General features: G+C 49.7%; 1 protein-coding gene and 1 long non-coding RNA gene across 9 annotated transcripts in view; one reads left to right on the forward strand and one right to left on the reverse strand.

Moving 5' to 3' along the window:
• Positions 1 to 25,645, reverse strand: part of UBR4 (ubiquitin protein ligase E3 component n-recognin 4) — a 141,382-nt gene that overhangs the window by 12,559 nt on the left and 103,178 nt on the right. For 6 of the 8 annotated variants that reach the window (XM_053401007.1, XM_053401005.1, XM_053401001.1 and 3 more), the window contains 17 exons: positions 25,392 to 25,482; positions 23,429 to 23,513; positions 21,912 to 22,039; positions 20,527 to 20,656; positions 19,407 to 19,564; positions 18,582 to 18,691; positions 17,754 to 17,895; positions 16,909 to 16,990; positions 16,582 to 16,755; positions 15,783 to 15,904; positions 14,704 to 14,901; positions 14,282 to 14,362; positions 8,303 to 8,390; positions 7,119 to 7,264; positions 5,086 to 5,193; positions 4,711 to 4,830; positions 1,417 to 1,607 (listed from right to left, as the gene is read on the reverse strand). In XM_053401007.1, coding sequence (XP_053256982.1) covers positions 1,417 to 1,607; positions 4,711 to 4,830; positions 5,086 to 5,193; positions 7,119 to 7,264; positions 8,303 to 8,390; positions 14,282 to 14,362; positions 14,704 to 14,901; positions 15,783 to 15,904; positions 16,582 to 16,755; positions 16,909 to 16,990; positions 17,754 to 17,895; positions 18,582 to 18,691; positions 19,407 to 19,564; positions 20,527 to 20,656; positions 21,912 to 22,039; positions 23,429 to 23,513; positions 25,392 to 25,482 — 2,154 coding nt within the window. The remainder of the gene's footprint in view (positions 1 to 1,416; positions 1,608 to 4,710; positions 4,831 to 5,085; positions 5,194 to 7,118; positions 7,265 to 8,302; positions 8,391 to 14,281; positions 14,363 to 14,703; positions 14,902 to 15,782; positions 15,905 to 16,581; positions 16,756 to 16,908; positions 16,991 to 17,753; positions 17,896 to 18,581; positions 18,692 to 19,406; positions 19,565 to 20,526; positions 20,657 to 21,911; positions 22,040 to 23,428; positions 23,514 to 25,391; positions 25,483 to 25,645) is intronic. The other 2 variants (XM_053401003.1, XM_053401006.1) reach the window with 1 other exon arrangement.
• Positions 1,763 to 3,593, forward strand: LOC128419836 (uncharacterized). Its single transcript, XR_008331931.1, has 2 exons — positions 1,763 to 2,675; positions 3,041 to 3,593. It is a non-coding gene; the product is annotated as an uncharacterized LOC128419836 (long non-coding RNA).

Below are 25,645 nucleotides of genomic sequence, written 5' to 3' on the forward strand. Positions count from 1 at the left end.
GCCAATCCGGGCTCAGATTCTCCACTCTAAATACAGTGGTACCTCGGGTTACATACGCTTCAGGTTACATACGCTTCAGGCTACAGACTCCGCTAACCCAGAAATAGTACCTCGGGTTAAGAACTTTGCTTCAGGATGTGAACAGAAATCGCGTGCTGGCAGCGCAGCGGCAGCAGGAGGCCGCATTAGTTAAAGTGGTGCTTCAGGTTAAGAACAGTTTCAGGTTAAGAACAGACCTCCAGAACGAATTAAGTACTTAACCCGAGGTACCACTCTAAAGCTAAGTCGCATCATTTCTTGGGGGCAGAAGCACAAGCCATCTGTACCCTCTGATTCTAGCCTTGGGGGCTGCTTTTTGCAGAGCTGAGCTTGTAAAAAGGACTCTCGCCCCTGTTTATTTCTATGCCACTTGTTGGTCCGAGAGGCAACCCAAAGCAACTCAAAGTGAGTAAAATATTAATAGGAAATTGAAATAGTTTTTTGCTCACTGTTTTCTAGCATTAATTGTTGCAATACCCACGAAATGCGCATTAAAAGCACAACAAAAGGACACTGGAGAACCATAGTGATACAACTGGTGTAATCATTCAGACTCTTGACAGTATTAGGTAAAGGGACCCCTGACCATTAGGTCCAGTCGTGGCCGACTCTGGGGTTGCAGCGCTCATCTCACTTTATTGGCCAAGGGAGCCGGCGTACAGCATGGTGGCCAGCATGACTAAGCCGCTTCTGGCAAACCAGAGCAGCTCACGGAAACACCGTTTACCTTCCTGCTGGAGTGGTACCTATTTATCTACTTGCACTTTGATGTGCTTTTGAACTGCTACGTTGGCAGGAGCTGGGACCGAGCAATGGGAGTTCACCCCATCGCGGGGATTTGAACCGCCGACCTTCTGATTGGCAAGCCCTAGACTCTGTGGTTTAACCCACAGCACCACCCGCGTCCCTTCCTGAGAGTATTAGCTTTTGTCAAAAAGGAGAGAGGGGTGCAAAGTTTCTAGTTCTCAAGAGGGTGAAGCTATGCTTGAAATTATGCAAGGATATCCAGCAGTTGTGGGGAGGGGCTTCAATGCCCTTGCCCACCCTCAACAGCAAGTAGAGGAAGTCAAAATTAAGCACATCTTTGCATAATGCATAACACACACCTTTTTTGTGTAACATACAGAGACTCCTGTACGCAACCCAACTTTTTTAAGACCAGCCTGGTGCCCCTTCAGAGTTTGGGGCTACAATGCCCCCACCCCAGCCTGGATGGCATAGTCCAAAATATCTGAAGGGCACTCAGTTGGGATTCTGTGCTCTGGAACCAGAGATTAAGCAGAGCCCTTGCAAACCCCAATTTATTTTGCACACTTAAAAACTCAAGGAACAGGAGAGGGCAGGAGAGTTTGGTTCAGGGTTCCCAGGGAGGCATACTTGTCGAAGTTGCAGTAGGGCTTGAAGCGATCGACCAGGATCTGCATCTTCTCCATCTCCCCAAAGGACAGGTAAGGGATGATGCGGAGCAGACCCTGCAGGACGCTAGGGTTGGAGCGGACGAAGGTGCTGTTGATCTGGTCCAGCAGCATCACCAGCTGGTCCTTGTCTCCCGTGAGGAGGAGGTTGCCCTGCGGAGGGGGGAAATGGCCCGTCAGTCAAGACACCTGGAGTCTATATCTGCCTTGGGACACCCTTCTCCCTGCCCCACACCTCATTTACAGGGCAGCTTCTCAAATCTGCCCCCCGCAATCTCTCAACCTCCCTGCTCTCTGCAAATTCCCTCTATTCTCAACGCCTTCAGGACAACACCTAGCTTCCCCCTCCGATAACCCCCCTGACCACTCCCTGATCCGGCCAAGCCAACTCTCTTAGGCTTTTTGTCCTGTCCTGGATTCATTTGGAGGATTCACCATCAAATCTCTGTAAGAAACGCTCCCTGAAACCAATTTATTAGCAACAAAACATGTGTTCCAATGAACACAGCAGGCTGAAAAGAAAAAATCCCATTTAGGTAGGCAACAAGAGAAGGCCTAGTATCTCTACGGCATCTTTTTTTGGGGGGGGAGGAGGGAAGAGCCAAACCTCCATCCTCGCTAGGGAGTTCCTGGATGTCCTTCAGCTCATGGCAAGATACAGTTCAACACCCTTGAGTGCTGCTGAAGAGGGTCAGAGGCTGGTCAGGCCCAGCTATTGTGACCTAAAGACCCTGGTCAGCCAGCATATCCCCTGATGGCTAACTCTGAGAAGGGAGGGGTGGGCCCATGGCTCAACCCCGTTATGCCATAAGTGCGCCTGCTCCAGAGGGTCAGCTCTGACCCAGGGAACTTCTAGTTTCTAACCCCTGCTACTGACTGTGCTAGTATGGTCAAAGGGAAGGTCAAGAACTATTGGAACTCTGTGTTCTGAACACATCTTCCAATCGCTCTCATTTATCTAAAGGTTGGCTCACCTCCTTCCAGTGTAGCCCCAATGACCCCTTGTTTCTTCATGCTTTTTTACTTTTTATTGAAAATATAAGCCCTATGTTTCTTCCCACATATAAGAAGCTGGCTTGCTTTGCAAAATGATTCTAATATTGCCAGGTGTTGAAAGATTGCAAGAAGGTCAACTAGCCTGAAGCCACGTTAGCTCGCTAATTAATAGTGAAAGAAAGCAGACACACTAGCTGGCAGAGATGTGTTTGTTTTTATACTTAGGTAAAGGTAAAGGGACCCCTGACCATTAGGTCCAGTCGTGACCGACTCTGGGGTTGCAGCACTCATCTCGCTTTATTGGCCGAGGGAGCCGGCGTACAGCTTCCGGGCCATGTGGCCAGCATGACTAAGCCGCTTCTGGCGAACCAGACCAGCACACGGAAACCCCGTTTACCTTCCCACCGGAGCGGTACCTATTTATCTACTTGCACTTTGACATGCTTTCGAACTGCTAGGTTGACAGGAGCAGGGACTGAGCAACAGGAGCTCACCCCGTTGCGGGGATTCGAACCGCCGACCTTCTGATCGGCAAGTCCTAGGCTCTGTGGTTTAACCCACAGCACCACGCACGTCCCTTTTATACTTAGGTCTAATGTAATTGCTCCTCACACTTATTGAAATGTCCTTGTGTAGAACTGAGAAATAAGTTTCAGTTGTTTCTCACCTCCAAAGGAAAAACTATTTTCTTTTTTCCTTCCTGCAGCCCCATTAAATGAATTATAAACTGTATTTCTGTCTCTGCTGGGCCTCTCAGTCTTAATCCATTTTGCATAACAGAGAGGCAAGGTGGCCTTGAAAAGACTAGATGCTCCACGTAACAGAGTACTAAAAATGCAACATTTTGCAGGAGACAGAAGAATGGATTTATACCTTTGTTTTAAAGCAATGTGCGGTTATGATATTGTATAGTAGGTAAAAGCATATTTCTTAGACGATGAAAAGTAAGCATGAGGTGTTCATGAGCTGTCCATGTGCTCAGATGACCAATTGGAGCCTTGGAAAGGACTGGGCACAAGGGAATCATGGATGGGAAAATATTATAAAATGTCTTTGTAACCTACTGCCCTGGGTCCAGAATTTGGAGAATTCTTCTGGGCCATTTTATGCTTTCTGCAGACTGCAATAAATCTTATCACTTTGCGTGATGCTGTATGTTTTTATTTGGCTAGAAGAACCAGTGTATTTCCAGACCCCCCTTTGAAGGGCAACACAGAGAGGCAGCTGCATAGCCTCCTCAAGGGCGTGACTATAGGGTCCGATTACAGAGGATGCAGAGACAGAACAGGATCCCCTTTGGAAGGAACCCTGAGAGCAGGCACTCATGCAGGGTCAATGAAAAAGCTCTCCCCTGCAGATCCTTCCATCGTTTCCTAAACATACGTCCTCGTGGGAGGAACACAAGCAGTTTTCTGGCACCACAAAGGCATTGGAGAAATGGCACTCAAGCTCTTTCCCAGAAGGCCAATAACAGAACAGCTCTGTCAATCTACCCGAAGGCCGACGGATGCCAGACTTCCTGCGACTGCCATTAAAACCCCCTCAGGGTCAGATCCTTTCTTAACCCCCAGCCCAGAAAGACAAGAGCAGCTCTCAGCTATTAGTGATCCCCAACAGAGGAATAATAATAATAGTGGAACTGATAGTGGAATAATAAGAGCTTTTGGAATGGAGAGGTGAGGCAGGGAGGGCATGAGAGATTGCATTGGAAGGGTCCTTGCACAAACATGTCTTGCAATTGTATTTGTAATTTGCACCTCCTGCTTGTTCTGGAACAGCTTCCTGGATCCTGTGGACTGTGGGGGCCCTTGGGCACCTACGGGAATTTCCCTTGACTCCAACCCACAGCTATGCTAATTCCACCTGTCTCTGTTTGCTGCTCAAGAGAGCCATGAAGAAATTGTTATTTAGACCAGGAGTGGGGAGCCAGCTGTGACCCTCCAGATGTTCTTGGGACCCGAAATCCCAGCAGCCCAGGGATGATGATAACTGCAGCCCAAAAACACCTGGAGGACCACTGGCTCTCTATCCCCGATTTGGGCAATGCCACCTGTGTCTGTGGCGATTCAAGAGTTTCCTGAAGAGAGACGGGCTAAATACAAGCAACTACTGCTATGCAGGCAGGCCTCTGCCACCAAGGAGCATACAAAACTAAAACAACAGGGAAGAGGATCAAGGGAGGGGAGGAATGAAATCTGCTCCCTGGGTGCAGAAACCGCAAACCTCCCCCCTCGCCCCCACTCCTCCCACGTGCACTCACCTTGTCCTCACTTAGTGGCTCGGCGTTGGACTCATCCAGGATGATCTCCATGATGCTGAGCACCTGCTCGGCCACAGCTGCCCCTCCGCTGTCTTTGCTCTCTTGCTCAGCCACAAGAGCCTGACGAGAAGGGTGGCGACAAGTGTCACAGCAGCCCATGCCCCGACCCTCCGAGAAGCCACCCAACTGGTGCCAGCCTCCCACTCCCAGGCCAGCGTGGCGTAACACACAGGTAAGGGAGGGCAGCGTGGCTGAACAATTACGGAAACTGCTCTTGATATGGCCAGGGAGTGGGAAGGCGGCTCCGGGAACAGAGAGGGAGCCCAGCCACCCCGTATTCCCCCCATCTCCCGATGGCAGGAGGCTCCGCCTTACCAGGTTGAGGGTCCCCAGCATCACGTTGAGAGTGTTCATCTCCAGCTTCACCAGCTGCTGGCGGTTAACCTTCACTTTGACACAGTAGCTGAAGAGTTTCAGCAGCACCTGTGTGGAAGGGGAGACGTGAGAAGTCGCCTTCACAAATTTTAGGACCAGCGTCAACGCCACTGCGGGACCCGCTCCTCCCTTTGTGCCCCCCTGGCTCGCTCGCATATCTTGGGTGCTCTGGGTTCTCCCTGTTGGGAGCCCTGCAGATCAGGCACTGGCTCCCTGCCCCACCTTCTGGTCAAGGGGAGGAACTGCAGGCAAAGTCGTGCCTCTCATCATCACTGTCCTGGCTCGTGGCATCAGATGATGATGATGATGATGATTTGAATTTATATACTGTCCTATACCCGGGGGTCTCAGGGCGGTTCACAGAATAAAATCAAGATATAAAACCACAAAACACCTAATAAAAATAAAAACAACCACCCATTTGCCTCCCCCCCACCAAAAACATTTTAAAAGGGCATAGGATGTAAATCGGATCAACCAAAGGCCTGGTTAAAAAGGAACATTTTTGCCTGGTGCCTAAAGGTGTGTAATGAAGACACCAGGCGAACTTCCCTGGGGAGAGCATTCTGCAGATGGGGAGCCACTGCAGAGAAGGCCCCGTTCTCATGTTGCCACCCTCCGGACCTTTTGAGGAGGAGGCACACCAAGGAGGGCCTCAGAAGATGGTCTCAGGTAGGTTCATATGGAAAGAGGCGGACCTTGAGGTATTGCGGTCCTGAGCTGTTTAAAGATTTTATAGGTCAAAATGTGGGGGGAGGGGAGGCTGATGCTTAAGTTCTCAAGGCAGCCCCAGGGATGGATGTAGGCAAGATTCTTGCATTGCAGGGAATTGGACCAGATGACCCTTGGGTCCGTTCCAACACTACAGTTCTATGTGAAGACATAGGAAGCTGCCTTATACAGAGTCAGGCCACTGGTCCATCTAGCTCAGTGCTGTGTCTAGACTGGCAGCAGTTCCACAGGGTTTCAGGCAGGGAGCTCCTCCCTGGAGATGCTGCTGGGAAGTTCTGAATGCAAAAGAGGGGTCTGCCACTGAGCTGTTTTCACAACAACCCTGTGAGATAGATGAAGCCAAGAGATGGGGACCAGCTCCACGTCACCCCAATGAACTTCATGACTGACACAGGGGATTCAAACTCTGGTGTCCCAAATCACAGTCCAACAAGCACGCTAACCACTAGAGCACTGGCTCTAATGAACAACAGGCAGGTAGCAGGTCAGATGGCTGGTGTTTCTTCTTGTTTTTTTATGCTGTGAACCGCCTTGAGATCTATGGATGAAGGGAGGTGTGCAATTGTTATGAATAAGTAAATAATAAAGAAAATTGGGGGGAGTGCTAGTGGCGTTTGCCTCCTAGGTGGTCATAAGGAAAGGATTAAAATGAGTGTGATGTGATTGGCCAGTGGAAATTGATAGGAGGAGTTAGGGTTAGAGTTGGAGTGTGTCAAAGTCAGTTGAGAGTTGGGAGTTGAAGAAGGAAGAGAGAGGATATAAGTCTGTGGGTTGGTCGAGCTGTGTGGTGAAAGAGTGAGAGGAACTGTTAGGTGGAGTCAGATAGTTAATTGGGATAATCAGTTTGAAGTTGTTAGGAACGAATAGGACAGTTAAGGAACTAAGATTAAGAAACTGCCAAGAAAAATTAACTGAAACCATAAGCTTGTTCATGCCTATAAAATAAACTTGATTATTTGTTAATGTTAACAACTGGCACAGGGTCAATAGACCGTCAAACGTCCTGGGGCCCTGTGTGATCGCCACAGCGCTCTTGTGAGCAAAAGAATACAAGGACCCAAGAAGAGCCTGCTGAATCAGGCCAATTGCCCATCTGGTCCAGCGCCCTGTTCTCACCATGGCCGAACAGATGACCGTGAGAAAGCTTGTTGAATGGTTCTCCCATTCAGTCCTTTGTCGATGAACCTGAAAAGGGGCACAAACACACACAGAAAGAGGGAGTGATGGGGGGGGGGACTCACCGTCAGGAGGTGTCGGCCTTGCTTGAAATCCTTGATGCCGGTCAAGCGGTTCAGCATGCAGCCCAGCCCCCCGCACTGTGCCATCACGCCCGCCATTTTGTACACTTCTTCCTCATCCTCCTCTTCATCTGTGGAAAAGAAAGAGGCTGACAGGAGAGAGGCAATGGCATCAACAAAGCTGGGAGGAAGCACACGCCAGCCACAGCGGGGCGAGGACTAAAAGGGGGACAGCGCCAGGCCACGTTTCCCCCCTTCCACCAAAGAGCAGCTGAACAGGTGGGGGAAAACCATTTGGAGGTGGCTGAGCTGCAACTCCCATCATCCCTGGCCAGGGATGCTTGCCAGGACTGACGCAAATGAAGATCACGAGGCTTGCTGGATAAGGCCCAATGGGACCCACCTAGCCCAGAATCCTGTTTTCACAGTGGCCGGCCAGATGTCCATTATGGGAAACCCGCAAGCGGGACCTGAGTACAAGAGCAATTCTCTCCTTCTGCGGTTTCCAGTAACTGGTATTTGAAAGCAAAGCCCTCACAATGCCTAGAAGCCACTGACAGACTTATCCTCCCGTGAATTTGCCCCATCCCCTTCTAAAGCTATCCAAGTTGGTGGCCCATCACTGTCTCCTGTGGAAGTGAGTTCCATAGTTTAACCAGGCACTAAATGAAGATGTACTTTCTTTTGTCCAACCTAAATCTTCCACCATTCAGCTTCACTAGGTGAGTTTGGAGTTCAGGAACATTGGGGGTGGGGGAGAAGGTAATCCACACCTGAAGTCAATGGATCTTCTGCACAGGTAATTCCCTCCCAGGGAGGGGTGGCTGTTGCACAGATTGGTTACCACTCAATTCCCCCAAAGGTTCGCTGCATTCTATCCAATGTAAGTCCTACTCAGAGTAGATCCATTGAGGCTAACAGACATGACTTAACTTATGGTTCCATCCATGTCAATGGATCTGTTCTGAGTAGAACTTGGCTGGATGCAACCCAGGATTGTTGAGACCAGTGCCAGGTCAGAGGTGTTCAAAGCAGTTGGACTGCAAAAGTGACTTTCTCCAAGAAGAAAGGCAACCTCAGACCCACAGAGCTCCCACTGCCAGGAGGTCTTTGGCCAAACTGCTGTGACCCCACAGCTGAAGACTTCCGGGTGGTCCGTTCTGACGAGGGAGAAGCAAGTGCCATACCTGTAGTGGAGTCCAGCGACTCAATGAACTCTTCTGTCGCGTCGCCCAGTAAGCCTCGCATGCGGTAAATGATCCTCATGGGCTCCCCCTGCGGAGAAAGAAGCCAGAAAGAACCACAGTGGAGTCTTTGCCGAGCCCCAGAGCAGCCTTAAATGGACAGCCCCTTTTAACCAGGGCTGAACTAACCCCACAGGAAAAGGCAGTGGGTGGGGGGTCTGTCAGTAGCATCAGGATAGTCAAGAGGTTCTGGGCTACACTCTGAAGAGTCTCCAAAGGGAGCCGGCAGCCAGCTGTGAGCCTCCCTAATGCAGACCTTTTTAGGGTCTCTGCCAGGAGGCGCCTACAATTTTATTATGTACACGCCTTAGGGAGCTCTTTGATCCAGCAGTCCTCTGAATAAATAAATGCAGAGAAACAAAAGCACAGTTCCTTCCCCTCCTCCTGCTCGCTCTCGGTGAGGGGAAGGGGGCACAGCAGAGGAAAAGCAGGATTATGACCCACTCCGCAATGAAACAAGATGCGGGGCGGCAGCAGGGTTAATTCATGCCTAGGGAAGCCTGAGTCGTCTTGCCTCTTTACAGCCTCAGACCAATCCCTGGGATATCTAGTTAGCTAGAGAGAGCTCCTGAGGCAGAGCAAGAGGGAGAAACGCTTCCTTGGAGGGTTGCTGCCAGTCAGGGTAGACAGTACTCAGCTTGATGGGTCAAAGGCCCGACTCCCAAGAAACAGGTTTACAGTCGTACCTTGGTTTTCAAACAGCTTAGTTCCCGAAGGTTTTGGCTCCTGAACACTGCAAACCCGGAAGTGAGTGTTCTGATTTGCGAACTATCCTTGGAAGCCGAACGTCTGACGGGGCTTCTGATTGGCTGCAGGAGCTTCCTGCAGCCAATCAGAAGCCGCTCTTTGGTTTCCGAACATTTTGGAAGTCAAACACACTTCCAGAACGGATTCCGTTCGACTTCCAAGGTACGACTGTATTTCATAAAATGGATGTACCACTTGCTTGTAAAAAGCAAAACGAAACGCAAAGCAATTTACAAACAGACCCAAAAAATGAAATGATCAGTAAAAGCAGTTATTGAAAACCGTCACAAAATAATTAACAATAAGCTAAAAGCTACATTAGAATGCACGTCAACATTCTTCATGCCAGAGTGTTTGCCCAAGCAAAAATATTTTGGCTGGCACTGGAAAGGGCACAGTGAAGGCACCTGGGTGGCATCAAGAGGCAGGGAGTTCCTAAGGTGTAGGTACCATCATGTTGGAAGAATAAAAGGAGCTTCACATGTACAGGTGTAGCTTTTCAGCAGCTGCCCTGGAAGTCCCTGCCGAAACCAGCCTTTAACTCAACCATATTTTGCCCTTAAAACCAGTATCTATATAACATTCAGGATACATGCTCGGGAACAGGGAGACTGGAATAAAATATACGGAATGAGAAGATATGTTAATTTGATTGGCTTTTCTTTTTTTTAAATAGACGCAAATCTCCCTCGCTGACGTGAAGAGGATGGAAGGGGGGAGTGAGAGAGAGAGAGAGAGGAAGAGAGAGTGACAGTTTAATAAGCTTTTAAGTTGAACAGGGTATTAGGAGAGTGGCTAAGCAGAGAAGGGACTTGTACAACTTTCCCTGTGGGGAGCAAGCTAGTTTCGTGCCAGAAGCCTTGGCTGTTTGTTTGTCTCCCTCTCTCTCCCTCTCTCTCTCTCTCTCTCTCCCTTTCTGAACTTTAATGCTGTTTTAAGTTTGAATACAGAGCAGGGAAGAAAGGGAAGAGGGGGGGTGTATGTTTGGGATCCCAGCTTTGGGAGAAGGAGGCCTTATTTGGGGTGGGGGGGTACTGGGGGGTGCAGAGAGGGAGAGAAGAGGACCTGTCAAGAAGTCTGCAGCTAAGCCTAATGTGGAATAAGCAGCGCTTAATGTCAGAGAAGATTCCGGAAAGCGCCGGGGAAAACCCTCGGGGGAAGATCGGCTCAAAGGCCGTGCCAGAGACCCGCAATTAGCACCGCGGGGGGCTCTGGTAAAATGGCAGACGAACAAAGGGAAAGCGGGTGAAAGAGAGACAAGGGAAACAAATGCAGCCCCGAGGTTAGCTCCTTGTGAGCCTGTCTATTTCCTAGGGAACCAGAGAAGGAGCTGCAGGAGGAGGAAAGCGGGGAGGGGGGGGGGAGAGGCCGTCACAAAGGGGAAGAAGATGAAAGCTGCTCAGGCGCTGACAGCAACGCTGACAAAAACTCTCCCCGGCCTTTTCAGCAGGGCAGCCGGGAATCCTGGGAAGCCACGCAGGCAGAGACGCAACAGGCGACGGTCACGCACAGCCTGGAAAAGGGATCTGGAGCGGGGCTGGCTCCCAAGCCTTCGTTGCATGAATGACTGGCTATTTGATTTCTACACCGGTTAATATATTAAAAAATTATCTCCGAGCAACGTACGAAAAACCCGACAGACAGTGAAACCGAAATATTACGCAAATGCACAGTTACATATGGAAACGTTGCCATTAATCCGAAGTTTTACTAAAATGTAGGTCCGTATAGTTAAAGCCATGGTTTTCCCAGTAGTGATGTATGGAAGTGAGAGCTGGAGCATAAAGAAGGCTGATCGCCAAAGAATTGATGCTTTTGAATTATGGTGCTGGAGGAGACTCTTGAGAGTCCCATGGACTGCAAGAAGATCAAACCTATCCATTCTGAAGGAAATCAGCCCTGAGTGCTCACTGGAAGGACAGATCCTGAAGCTGAGGCTCCAATACTTTGGCCACCTCATGAGAAGAGAAGACTCCCTGGAAAAGACCCTGATGTTGGGAAAGATGGAGGGCACAAGGAGAAGGGGACGACAGAGGGCAAGATGGTTGAACAGTGTTCTCGAAGCTACCAGCATGAGTTTGACCAAACTGCGGGAGGCAGTGGAAGACAGGAGTGCCTGGCGTGCTCTGGTCCATGGCGTCACGAAGAGTCGGACACGACTAAACGACTAAACAACAACAACATAAATCAATACCAATTCATTTTTCTTTCAACACAGCTTCCAGGTTCTCGCCCAGGGTCCAAACTCTCAGACTCTCCGAGAGCCTTGCTAGGATGGTTGCATATTTATTATTGAGTGACTGACTGCATTTATGGCGCGCCTTTTTCTCCAAGGAGTGCATGCTTCTCCCCCTCTTATCCGTTAATCCCCACAACAACCCTGTGAGGTGGGTTAGACCCAGAGAAGGCAGTGCCTGGCTCCCAAAGGTCACACCCACTGAACTTCATGGCCAAGCAGGGATTCGAACCCTGGTCTCTCCCAGGCCCTGGGCCGATATTCTAACCACTACACCACTGGCTCCCATATCACAGCTAGGAACCCTTAGATCCAAGGTGCATTTGGGGGGGAGGCAAGAGGAGAGAAAAACAAAAACACTGAGGTCCGGACACTGAGATCCAGCACCGAGGGCCTTCTGGCGGTTCCCTCACTGCGAGAAGCCAAGTTACAGGGAACCAGACAGAGGGCCTTCTCAGTGGTGGCACCCGCCCTGTGGAACGCCCTCCCACCAGATGTCAAAGAGAACAACAACTACCAGACTTTTAGAAGACATCTGAAAGCAGCCCTGTTTAGGGAATCTTTTAATGTTTGATGTATCACAGTATTTTAATATTCTTTTGGAAGCCGCCCAGAGTGGCTGGGGAAGCCCAGCCAGATGGGCAGGGTATAAATAATAAATTATTATTATTATTATTATTATTATTATTAGTCTCTGTACACACTTTGGTATAGTTTTCACCTGCACCAAGACACAAATAAAATTTCTTACTCTCGCACCTCCAAGCGACGGCAAGCTCCACTCTGCTTGCTGGGTGGCCAAATGCTTTAAGGTGCTAAGCGCTCGGGAGAGGCCCAGAGAATAGGGATGTCATACGTCTGGGTTTTCCTGCACACATCCAGGAATTGGAAAGCAAAATGGTGTGTGGGCCCATTTTTGCTGAATCGGCAAAATGTCCAGGGAAAGTAGGGAGGTTTTATTATTATTTTTTTTAAAAAATCATTAAAAAATCAAATAAAAGCCCTAAAATGATTTTTTTGGGGGGAGAGCTCAACAACTTTGTCCAGATATTCACTTTGAGGAATATGGCAACCCTACCAGAGAAGCTACTTTCACATTATGAGGCACTGTATATATTAATTAAATGAAATGCATTTTTAAAACGAAGCTCTCGGAGCCACGTCTTTAATGGACCCTCGTCTCTGTTCGGCCTCTGAGTAAGGATCAGGTTTGTGTTCTTCTCACGGCAACTTTCAGGACAAGCCTTAAACATGCTTGCGGGATGGCAAGAGCCGGTTACCAGCATTGCCTAAAGCCATATTCTTAAAACACAGAATTACAGCATTTCTCCATTATCTACTGACTTGGGGGGACATCGCAGCTTAAATTTTGGCACGTGGCGAGGACCGGGGGTGGGGTGTCACCAAAGACTCAATAGCCAAATACATGAAACCAACAGGGTGAAAGCAAGTTCTCAGTGACTTTTCTGCATCCAGCATAATTTTACTTTGAAAAGGTCATCGACTTTCCCCCAACAAACAAATCAATTGCCATTTTGCCATGGAAGGGGCATATTAATGCATTAATTTGTAATAATGACGGGGGGGGGGGATACACAAATACACGAAGTGGAACTTGACAAAAGGCCCCGTAAGGAAGAGAGGATGAAAGGCTGGAGAGAGGGAAATGCTAAGAGCAATCTGTGAAATATTCATCACACACACCCACACACACGGACGGGGGTGAAAAACCTAGACTCATATTAAATTCTGAAATGCAGGTCTCTCTATTCAGGAACTGTCAGTCTGTTGGAAACACAGGGCCATTCGGATCCATGCATCTGAATGCATTAATCTCCCAACTGCTTCTCGACAAACATGAGATTCTTTTGAACTCGGATGACAAGGCAGGGGTATTTTAACATATTCATTCCTAGAGGCTTTCTGGAGGATAATACCCAAAGTTTGGCACTGATAGTCAAAGCAAAGACATCAAATGCTTGATTTCCACCCCAACCCCCAACTCCCCTTTTGCAGGGGGAGGGAATCAAGTTTCCTTCCCTTCAAAAATGTCCTGAGCGTTTTGCATTTCTGCAAGCATATATAGAAACCCACAGCCCTTTTCCGTCTCAATGCATCACCGTTCTCATATACTACATAAAGAAGTTCCATCGCCTCGTGATTTCATGCTGCAATTCTAACCTGGCTGGGCAAAGCCAGGTCCACTCAGCTGACCTGTCAACTGGAAATATTGACTTGCTTGCTTCCTAATTTTGATGTGTGATCATCAAAATACTATCAGCCCTCTTAGACACCAGCAGTCACCTGCTAGGTATTCTTTTGGCTGGACGCAGCCTCCCCAGCCCTTCCCCGCTGCAATGCAACTGTCCCACAGATCCACAAACATATAAGGTGCATCCTGGCAGCGGTTAATTTCTGTCTGGAAACGAAGTCTGCCTGGCATCTGGGTGGGGGCAAGTAGCCTCAATGCCAGACCAGTTTCAGTTGTAAAGAGGAATGAGGCCTGCTCATCAGGATCAAGATAATGGAGAACCAGGGGTGGTGAGAAGAGTTAAATAATAATTCTGGGTGACACAGTGGCCCAGGGGCTGTACACACTGGCCTAAAGCAGAGAGGGAAGGAGATTAGCAGGCAAACACACAGATTTCACGACCCATTCCTCAAGAAGAGAGAGAGAGAGAGAGAGAGAGAGAGAGAGAGAGAGAGAGAGAGAAGACCCTTGAGAAGGGGGCCCCAGCAAAAGGATCCCTGAACACATGGAACAAGCAAAGCCTTTGGGGCTGTTGACAGAGGTTGGAGCTTTGTATCTCAAGTCACTATTTTCCAGAGGCAATGAACAACTTGCAGCCAGAAGAGGTCGTAAGACACAATAAAAGCCCCACAGGATTGTGTAGTGTGTGTGTGTGTGTGTGTGTGTGTGTGTGTGTGGAGAGCCATACCTCATTGGTTGGGCACCAAACTTTCTTGTATACCTCGGCCACCGGGAGGTCAAGGCTGATGATCTTGTTGTTCACCAAGAGCTGAAAGAATGAAAACATGAAAACAGCAACTCACTCATGGGTAAAATGATACTAGTGGTCCTTCCAACACTCCTTTTGAAGTGTGCTCATTGCCTAGACATCTGGAACATTTGAGGGCCCATTGCTCAGCAGAAGAGCACATGCTTTGGATGCAGAAGGTCCCGGTTCAAACCTGGCAGCTCCAGTTTAAAAAGGATCAGTGGGCACGCAAAGTGGGGAGCATCAGGTCCAGGAGCTGAATGAGGCCTTTCAGCTCTTTTCTTATACGGCCCTCTGAGCTCCCTGGCAACATCTGGAGGGCTCCTCATCCGTGCTCTGCCCCCCTCTGCAACGATCCTCACCTCCATCCCACTGTCGTCCTCCAGCAGAGCCACCAAGTCGCAGTCCTGGCAGATCTTGTTCTTGATGTCCCTCATCAGGGGCCCAATGCCCGGCTCATTGCTGCTGTAGGGGTTGCCAGGCATCCGCCCCTGGAGGAAGTCTTCCTGCTGCGGGTCCTTCTCCAGAGTGACAAAGAACTCCGTCACCTCGTTCTCCTCCTGAAACAATGGCAATGGGTGGGAAATGAGCCCGTGTCTCCTGCCCTGAAACTTGGCTGGTCCCTTCTGCACAGCTGGCAGTGGACAAAATGCAAAGTAGGGCAAGGGATAGCATGGCCCAAACTCTGTGCCTAAAGGAAGGGCCTAAGTATTGAAACCCACAGGAGAGGCTGTCCGTTGTATCTCTGTTTGACTTACCATTCTGGTCCTGCCTCAGCACAGTTCCTGTGGAGTGCATTGGGTGGGAATTGATCATTCTATAGGTACAGTTGTGGGCTACAGGGCAGAATTAGTCTTGGAGCTGCCTGCCTTTTGCATCTTTGCATGAGCCATTGCCTTTTAGACATTTTCCAAAAATAAAGCCTCCTATTTATATTGGGGGGCAGGGAATTTAAGTTTCCACTGCAGGAATATTGTGCATCAGCTCTCTGGAGTTAGGGAAACACATAACTGTCAACTTTCAGATTTGAAAATAAGGGATCAGCAGCCTCGAAAATAAGGGATCAGCAGCCTCCCCTATCCTGGGGACAGTCTACGGGATATCTAACAATCTGGGATAGCAGCGGGAAGCAGCGGGAAACGACGCCGGAATAAGGGAATTTCCCGCAAAAAAGGGGAAGGTTGACAGCTATGGAAACAGACTATCCTGGCTACCATACGCAAATCTACATTTCTAAAAACTGCATCATTGTCCATTGCAGTTGTGCCAATATCGCTATTGTGTGTTTCGCTACTGTGGCAACGGGAGGCTCCCAGCCACATCCATGCGCCACCCAAAAAATGTAGGGTAGATGTTTGCATAGCTGAGGGAGGCACCCCTGGGATTTTGGCTGGGTCCAGCTGTCCCTCCTTAACGACTAGAAACAGATCAGCTCCCCTACCGGATAGATAATGCTGCAGAGCCTCTCAAAAATGAAGACGGGTGTCCGGTAGTCAACGAGGCTGTAACGCTTGGCCGTTTCAATGCACACTGCCATGAAGGCCTTCGTTTCCGATTCTGTGCCTGCAGAGAAAAGCGATGGAGTCAAGTCTCACGGGGGCTTCCTGAATCATCTCCTTAGTGTAAATCCATGCACTGTTACTCTTGAGGCTGAATTACTGCAATGGGCTGGGTGTGGGTCTGCTCTTGGTTCAGAAGCTCCAGTTGGTGCAGAATGCGGCAGCCAGACTGCTGATCGGGAATCTGGCTTACAGCATGCGATGCCCTCGTTAAATCATCTGCACTGGCTGCTCACCCAGGTTCAGGGTCTTTGTATTAATTGACAAAGCCCTGAACCCTTATATCCCACCTCAGTCACTGAGATTATTTGCAGGAGCATCGCTGGCCGTTCCCTGAGTTGGCAAGGCTCACTTTGTAGCAACAAGAACAGAGCCTTTAGGGTCCATCAGCCCTGTCCTGTGGAATGCTCTGCCACTGGAGATTCAGCTTCTGTGCTGACCTTTAAACATCTGCTGAAAACTTTTCTATTGCACCAGGTCTATGAAGGCAATGCACAATACCTCTTTACATAGTTTCTGATTTTTCAGCTTTTATGCACAATTGTTTTAAAGCCCTCTGATGTTTTTCATGAATATGCACAAATGTTTTTTAAAAAACAAAACAAAACAAAAAACACATCCCAAAAAGCCTCTGATCCCAGGAGTTTTGCAAGCTCCCCACCCCACGGGCGCACTCCCCACCTGTCGTCATGTCCTCCAGCATCTCCAGCAGCATGTCCTGGGTCTCGTCGATCAGCTTGGTCCGCTGCACCACCAACTTCCTCAGGCACAGGTAGCCGTTCAGCACGGTCCCCACCAGGCGGCTCTTGAAGTGTCGTTTGATGGACTCGACCTCCACAAAGGAGGAAAGGAGGCCTGGGGGGGGGAGCAAGGAATTAAGGCTCAGTTTACAAAGTGGGGACGCCGAGAAGAGAGAGAGAGAGAGAATGGGACAAAAGTCCAGCACACACAGAAATGGCACGTCAAGTCAAGAAAGGAGGTGATGGGAGGAGGAGCAACAAACATCACCTGTGATGCTCTTCAAAGCGTATCCCTGCTGCAGGTCAGTGCTGAGCGTGGCCTCCTCCAGGGCGAGTAGACGGGCAATTTCCTAAAAAGCGAAGAGGCACAGGTTATGAAGGTACCATGTGTGGGGGAGTGTGTGTGTATCATTCCTACTATTGACACTGGCTTATTAATCACTTTTTAAACCACTATTGCAAGGCGATTCACATATAAAATGATGAGAAACAACAAAGACTGAAACGACAAGTGGACACTCATAGTAAAAGACCCGTTTATTGATACAGCTAGGAAAGCCTGTCAGAACAAAAATGTATTCTATTATTTCTGGAAAGGGCGAATAGATTGGGGTGCGTGTTGTCTCTTGGCAGGGATGCTGTTCCACAGAACAGGGGCAGCCACACTAAAAGCCCTGCTCCGAATTATGACAGTGTGGGCTTTTGAGATCTTTGGAACTTGCAGGAGAAACTTTCCTACAGACTGCAAGGATCCAATGGGTGTATAAGAGATAAGGTGATCTCTTAAGGAACTGGTCCTAAGCTACAGAGGGCCTTAAATGTTAGTGCCAACACCTTGAACTTGGCCCAGAAGCAGATTGGCAGCCAGCACAAATCCTGAAAGCAAGGTGTTAGATGCTGATGGTAAGTTTTGTCACTGGAGGGAGGAAGGGAAGGGAACTGACACAGGTCACTTGTGTAACAGAGCACAGCTTAGATCAAGAAGTGCCAAATGCCCCGTTCAAACCCCACACCTGTCGTGAATGCACTGGGCAGACGCAAACTGCGTTCCCTCCCACCTCTCAGTTCTCAGACTTCTTGGCAACAAGCTCCAGCTAGAAAACCTTTCTTTACCTTTGTAATGAGGTTTCCAACGTAAGGCAGGACCCCCCTGGCCGCCAGGTAGACCTTCCAGCGGGCAGGCTTGATGAGTTTCTGGTAGAGCGCCAGGTACTCTGCTGCACATTCCCCAGCCATGCTCAATTCATCCAGGTAGCTAAGAGAAAGGCAGAGAAAACACTGGCGAGTTGGAAATAGAAAGAAGAGAACTGACTTCTTTGCAAACAGAGAAGCAAAACACTGATACAAAAGTGAGCAGAAATTATTTAACTGGCAGTGGGGAGATCCTTGCACCTGCAGGGCTTCTCAAGTCCTTAGAGCACGAGACTCTTAATATCAGCATTGTGGGTTCAAGCCCTGCCTTGGGTGAAATATCCCTGCATGGCAGGGGGTTGGACTAGATGGCCCTCATGGCCCCTTCCAACTCTACAATTCTATGATCCTATGGTCCCCCAAGTGGGACGCGGGTGGTGCTGTGGGTTAAACCACTGAGCCTAGGGCTTGCCGATCGGAAGGTCATGGTTAGAATCCCCGCAATGGGGTGAGCTCCCGTTGCTCGGTCCCTGCTCCTGCCAACCTAGCAGTTCGAAAGCACACCAGTGCAAGTAGATAAATAGGTACCGCTCTGGTGGGAAGGTAAATGGCATTTCCATGCGCTGCTCTGGTTCGCCAGAAGTGGCTTAGTCATGCTGGCCACCTGATCTGGAAGCTGTACGCCGGCTCCCTCGGCCAATAAAGTGAGATGAGCGCCGCAACCCCAGAGTCGTCCGCAACTGGACCTAATGGTCACAGGTCCCTTTACCTTTACGGTCCCCCAAGAAGAGGGAGCTTGCAGCACTGTACCTGGTGAGCAGGTCGAGGACTTGCTGCTTCCGGCTGGGGATGGTGGCCAGAGCTTCAACGATGGTGCAGGCGGCCTGCCGGGCTGCCTGGGTTGCAGGCGTGAACAAGACCTACCGGGGAGAGAAAAATTGGGGCACTCGTGAGACTCATCTCATGTAGGGTTGAGACATCTGGCTGCAATGACCCACATTTGGCCCCAGAGCCCGAGGTAACCCCACCCCAGTGTACATGGAAGACCTGTAAAAAACATTTGGGTTTCTCTATTTTAAGAGTGTATACCCTACATTTATAAGATTGCATATCCTACGCGGGTGGCGCTGTGGTCTAAACCACTGAGCCTAGGGCTTGCCGATCAGAAGGCTGGCAGTTCAAATCCCCACAACGGGGTGAGCTCCCGTTGCTCGGTCCCTGCTCCTGCCAACCTAGCAGTTCAAAAGCACACCAAAGTGCAAGTAGATAAATAGGTACCGCTCCAGCGGGAAGGTAAACAGCGTTTCCGTGCGCTGCTCTGGTTCGCCAGAAGCAGCTTAGTCCTGCTGGCCACATGACCCGGAAGCTGTACGCCGGCTCCCTCGGCCAGTAAAGCGAGATGAGCGCCGCAACCCCAGAATCGGTCACGACTGGACCTAATGGTCAGGGGTCCCTTTACCTTTACCCTACATTTCACCACCTGGGTCTGAAGGCAGCTTACGATGACCCAAGACACCCATGAGATAAAAAGCCTGCATCCAGTGCAGAGGAACGTCACACCATTCCCGAGGGACAGGTGTGAAACAGCGCTAATCAGATGGCGCAAGCGAGAGCCTCTGGGGAGGGTCTCCATACCTGCCGCAGCCAATTGTTGTGTCCCAGCTTGAGATCCAGGGGGCAGGTCCTTTTCCCCCGCCTGCTCATGAACTGCTTCCACTTCCAGGTGTACTTTTCCATCAGGTAAAGGTGGCGAAGCTCCGTCCTGCTGGGAGACTTTCCATTGGCGTCGAGGCCTAAAGCGAGGGCGAGGATTCGAGCGGAGGTTAGCGGAGGTGTCCCCTAACCAGGTACCAAGAGCTACTTCTGTTGCTCAGGGGCAGGGCAAGAACTTCACTTTCCCGAGGGCTGGGAACTTTCCACGGGGATGGCCGCTCAAGTTCATCAATGCAGCGCCAGGGTGTAGGAACCGATCTCAAACTGAAGTTCCGTTGTGAAGGAAATTAGTCTGGATTAAGCAGCAACAGGTGCAGGAGGTGTGGGGAACTTTATGGCCCTTCAGTTGTTGCTGAACTGCAACACCCATCATCCCTGGCCACAGGCCATGCTTTCTGGGGCTGATGGGAGTTGTAGTTTGGTAACATCTGGAGGGCCAAATGCTCCCAACGCCTAAGGAGCAGAACAAGTTGTTGGGACTTTCCATCCCACCTTTAGGTCCAGGCATGGGATTGTTATGTGTCACATATCTGTTTACATTCCAGCACAGTTTGCTGGCGTAAGCGGAAATTCCGCTGTTTTGCTTTTGCTTTGACTCTCCCTCCGAGGAGACGGCGTCTTTCTTTGTCTTGATTTATGTTTAGTAAATCCGTAGCTCATAGTATGTATTCACAAGCCTCAGCCTTTTCTGTTGTGCAGTTTACACTGCTAAGTATAGTGTGCCCAAGTGTGGGATGCTTGGGTCACTAATTTATGTCGGAGCCAGAGGTCGATGGATCTTCGGAGCGGCACGGCTGGAAGGAGACGATCCAGCTGGGGGCTAGCCAGCTGGCTTTCGACCCCCGGATGCCGACACAAATATGTCCATAAAAGGGCAGCAACCAAGGTGAGGGGCCTAAAAGTAGTGGGCTTTCTGCATCAGTGGGGGGGGGGTCCACCTAGATGACCTTGGACCTCCTTTCCAATGACCTCTCTCTCTCTTGCTCGCTCTCTCGCTCTCTCTCTCACACACACACTTACTTCTGCAGGGCACAATACATACCTCTGGCAGGGAGGCATTTCTTCCAAGCCTCGTATGAAGCTTTGGGGTCCCTCTTGAGCCAGAGTTGGGCCTGAGCATGGATTTCATTGCTGTAGGGCTTGACGGTGGTCAAGGAGTCCACAGGGGTGTCCTAAAGAAGAACAAGGAAAGGCTGTGACAGCCTGAAGCAGAACCAGTCACCTACAGGCCAGATATTCAGAGAACCTCTTGCATCTAGAGTGGGGTCATCCCCATGTAAAGTAAGACTTGGCACCAGTGTGTTGATACAGATGCTTTCATCACAAAAGCTCCGTGTTTCGCATGCAGAAGGTCGCGGGTTCCACCCCTGGCATCTCCAGGTGGGGCTAGAACAGACCCTGCCTGAAACCCTAGAGCAGCTTTTCTCAACCTATGGGTCCCCCAGATGAACTACAACTCCCATCACCCCTAGCTAGCAAGACCAGAGCTCAGGGATGATGGGAGCTGTAGTCCAACAACATCCGAGGACCCACAGGTTGAGAACCGCTGCCCTGGAGAGACACTGCCAGCCATCGTAGATTTTACTAAGCTAGACAGACCAATAGACTGACTCTGTGTAAGGCCGTTTCCTACTGAGCGGTGCCTGAAGCACAGGATAATTAAATTACGAAGGGGTTTTAGCAACTGCTTTATACCTACATGCAGTGCAGAACCAAAGTGAAGTTTGGCCAGATTTTATATTTTGATGTTATGCCAAGTCCATCTATCTTGCCCAGTAGCAGCTGATGGGGAGGGGGAGCATCCCATTTTATCCTCACAACATCCCTGTGAGGTAGGCTAGGCTGTGAGAAGCAGCGACTGGGCCGAGGCCCCCCAGTGAACCTCATGTGGCCAAGTGGGGGGATTTAAACCCTGGTCTCCCAGGTTCTAGTCTGACACTCTATCAATACACCACACTAGTTCTCTAGAAATTCTAGGGACTAAACCTGGGTTACCTCCTTTCCCACAAAGCATGTGCTCTTCCACCAAGCTACAGGAAGATTTCCTTCTGAGTCCTTTTTAAAGAAGCATATACCCCACCCTACTGCAAAAACAAACAACAACACCCCCCACCCAATAATCAAGTTGGCTTACAGAATAAAATGGAGCAAATAATATAGAAAACAAACACCAAAATCTGTTAAATAACAAACACAGCGAGTCATAAATGCTGTGCTCAAAACACACCTTGGAGTCTTCTGGTTCCCCCATTCTGCCACTCCTACATGCTCCCATACATCCAAAATCAGAAAATATGTACAAAAGTTTTCCCCATGAGTCTCCCCAAGCACATTCTGCCTAGGAGGATTTGCTCAAGTGGAAACAGGATTCCAGTGATGAACCAGACAGCTCAAGAGTCCCAAAAAGGGCTGCAGGGGGAAGGCTACCTTGTTCTTTTTGCTGGTTGGAGCCGGGGGCTTGATCAGCTTCTGCAGGATGCGCAGACACATGAGAGTGATGTTCTCCACCACCACCGGCGTCTTGATGTTCACGGCCATCAGGAAGAGACTGAGAGCTGGAGGGGGAGCCAAGCGGGAGGGGGAGAAGCAAAGACATCAAGAAGGCAGCAAGGCAAGGAAACAGACACATTCTTGAACGCCCAGCAGCTATGGGGTAAACCATGGGTTGACAAACTAAGGCCTGGGGCCCGGAAGAAGGGCCAGACTGCCCAGGTAATGCAATCAGTGACTATTACAGTGGTACCTCGGGTTAAGTACTTAATTCGTTCCGGAGGTCTGTACTTAACCTGAAACTGTTCTTAACCTGAAGCACCACTTTAGCTAATGGGGCCTCCTGCTGCTGCCGCACTGCTAGAGCACGATTTCTGTTCTCATCCTGAGGTGAAGTTCTTAACCTGGAGCACTATTTCTGGGTTGGCGGAGGCTGTAACCTGAAGCGTATGTACCCCAAGGTCCCACTGTATTGGGTATCCTGGCAGACAGGATTTCTGCTGGAGACCGCCTCCTTCTACGACGTACGTATGATGTTTTGGGGGGTGGTCTTGGGCTACAGGGTGGGCAATTTCAAAAATCTATATAAGGGCTTGCGCACCATTGTTTAGGGTTCTCTTCCCTCCTGCGTGTGGTGAGTGGGGACCCTGTTGCAACAGTTCCTTGAATAAAGATCAGGCTTACTAGCTGCTTTGCTTCTCAATATATGCTTCTCATAAGAAAGCTGTGCCTGCAGGAAGAACTGTGAGGGGAGAGCATCAGGCAAGGCCTCTTTCCACCTGCCTTGCCCCACCCTTCAGTCTCTGCTTCTCATTTTGTATTGTATTATGTTGTGCACTGTGGCTTGCTGTTGTTTTATTGATTGGAGTTTAGAAATCACTTATTGTAGCTGTTAAGAGTGGATTTCTGTTTAATCTTGAAATGTTGATATTTAAGATTATTCTATATTATTTTAATGAATGTTGAACGTTATTTTATTTGCATAGTATATGTTGTATTATGTATATTGTCTTATTTACATGATGTTAGCTGCTCTGAGCCCGGCTTTGGCTGAAGAGGGCGGGATACAAATATATTATTCTTATTCTTATTCTTATTCTTACAGTGGTACCTCGGGTTACATACGCTTCAGGTTACACTCTCTGCTAACCCAGAAATAGTGCTTCAGGTTAAGAACTTTGCTTCAGGATGAGAACAGAAATCGTGCTCTGGCGGCGTGGCAGCAGCAGGAGGCCCCATTAGCTAAAGTGGTGCTTCAGGTTAAGAACAGTTTCAGATTAAGAACGGACCTCCGGAACGAATTAAGTACTTAACCTGAGGTACCACTGTATTATTATTATGGATGGCCTCTGTTGTCTTCTCCTACCGACAGGGAACCCACTTAAGGGAATACCGCATAGAACACCATTTATTGCACACACTCCACATCTTGCTTGCCAAATAGAGAGACTCACCGCAGCGCAGCCTCAGCTCCCAGCAGCTGTCTTCCTTGGAGATGGAGTCTGTCAGCAGCAGCATCTCATACTGAAGGCTGCTGGCCTGCAGATGGGGGAGAAAGAGTAAGGCAGGGCTGAGAGGCAGGCCAGACCAGAATACCGCTGCCCCGTCCCACTTTGGTTCTCTCCTCCCCCACAAAAGAAATTTGGCAGAACTTGAAAACAAGGATTGGAGCAAAGAGGAACCACAGAACTGTGGAGCTGGAAGGGACGCAAAAGATTGTCCAGTCCAATCCCCTGCAATGTAGGAATCACAGCTAAGAGGTCTCAAGTTGCAACCGAGGACTGCAGGAACATTTCTTAATGTGAGCACAAACGAGGTATACAAGAGCGCTAAGCTACTATTGGGTAGCAGGATGCAGCTGGCTTTCAATCCCTGCTTGGCCCTGGAGCTCTTGTCAGCCTTGCCTACCCCGCAAGGTTGTTCAGAGGATAGTAAGAGGACTGGGCTGTGTACATGGGCAACCCTAAACTACTAGAGTTGTTACACCCATTGAAATACACAGGTCCAAGTTAGTCCTGTCCATGAATTTCAACGGGCCAGCTCTGGGGAGGACTGACATTGGACACAACCCTTCTTATAATAAATAATAATAATAAATTTTTATTTATACCCCGCCCTTCCCGGTTCAAAAACCAGGCTCACGGCGGCTAACAACAAATTTAAAACACTTAAAAACACTTAATTATAAAAGCAGCATAAAATACAGTATGAAAACATGAATAACAATAAAATTCAAAAATCAAAAATCAATTAGATAATCCCCAGGGCTAGCTGGCTGAATTGGTCCTACTTGGGCCAGCGAGGAGGCCAGGGGAGAATTTGCTGTGGGGTCATAAAAGGGGAGGGGGAGGAAAGAGAAGAAAAGGGAAATAAAATATCAGGCTGAATTCAAATTACCGTATTTTTCGCACCATAGGACGCACCGGACAATAGGACGCACCTTGTTTTAGAGGGGGGAGAACAAAGGAAAAAAATTCTTCCGCTCTCTGCCCAGCGTCCCTTCAGTGAAGCGGCAGGAGGCGCTGCGCAGAGAGTGGGAGAATTTTCCCCCTCTTGTTTTCCCGCTCTAAAACAAGGTGCCGTTTAAGGTGCGTTCAGGTGGCTACCTTGGAAGCCTGGAGAGCGAGAGGGGTCGGTGCGCACCGACCCCTCTCGCTCTCCAGGCTTCAGGTTTCTTTCGACCTGCTCTTTGGGGCTGACAGGGGGAAGCCCACCACCAGCCCCAAAGAGCAGGTCAGGGAGCAGCGGAAAGGCGCAGCAGAGAGGCTCCTGCCATAGGCACGCGTCACCTCTCCAGCCGGGAGAGGGTCGCGGGGGGCTTATTTAGCCCCGCGCGCGCTCTCCTGGCTGGAGAGGTGACGCGCGCCTATGGAGGCTCCTGCTGGAGAAGTGACATTTTTGAAGGGGGAAAAGTGCGTCCTATAGAGCGAAAAATACGGTAAAGGCAAGGCGGAATAGCTCTGTCTTACAGGCCCGACGGAAGGACGTTAAATCCTGAAGGGCCCTAGTCTCATGGAACAGAGCATTCCACCAGGTCGGAGCCATCACTGAAAAGCCCCTGGCCCTGGTGGAGGATAGTCTGACTTTCTTAGGGCCCGGGACCTCTAAACTATGGTTATTCATAGTTAAGGTCCTCTGCGGGGCATACCAAGAGAGGCGGTCCCGTAGATAGCAAGGAGTGGCAAGGTAAGAAAAGAAATGTTGCAATCAAGTTCACTGGAGGTTTTTAAACAGAGGTTGGGTGGCCATCTGACAGGGATTCTTCGGCTGCGATTCCTGCATTGCAGAGCAGGGGGTTGGATTCGGTGACCCCTGAGAGTCCCTTCCAACTCTACAATTCTATGATAACCAATTTGGATGCAGCCAGGGAGGGACGGAAGGCAAGACCAATACCCAAAGCCCCAACCCCCTCCTCACCAGGTCAGGGTTCGCCCAGTGACCCTTCAGAGCCGCAGACACCTTGCTGATGATGAGGTCGTTCATCTGCTGGGTGGCTTCCGGATTGTCCCTTGTTTTCAAGACGGGCACAGAATAAAAAGAAAAGACAGAGTTAAAAAGCTCCACACTGAGCCGACTCCCTCAACACGTCGTGAAGACCTCCCTGTACTGTCTGGGTCATGCAAAAGTTGTAGCAGGTCTGCTTAGCCTGCACTTCCAAGGTGGAACTCGTG

Source organism: Podarcis raffonei, chromosome 8 (assembly GCF_027172205.1).
Source record: "Podarcis raffonei isolate rPodRaf1 chromosome 8, rPodRaf1.pri, whole genome shotgun sequence".
Taxonomy (NCBI): domain Eukaryota; kingdom Metazoa; phylum Chordata; class Lepidosauria; order Squamata; family Lacertidae; genus Podarcis; species Podarcis raffonei.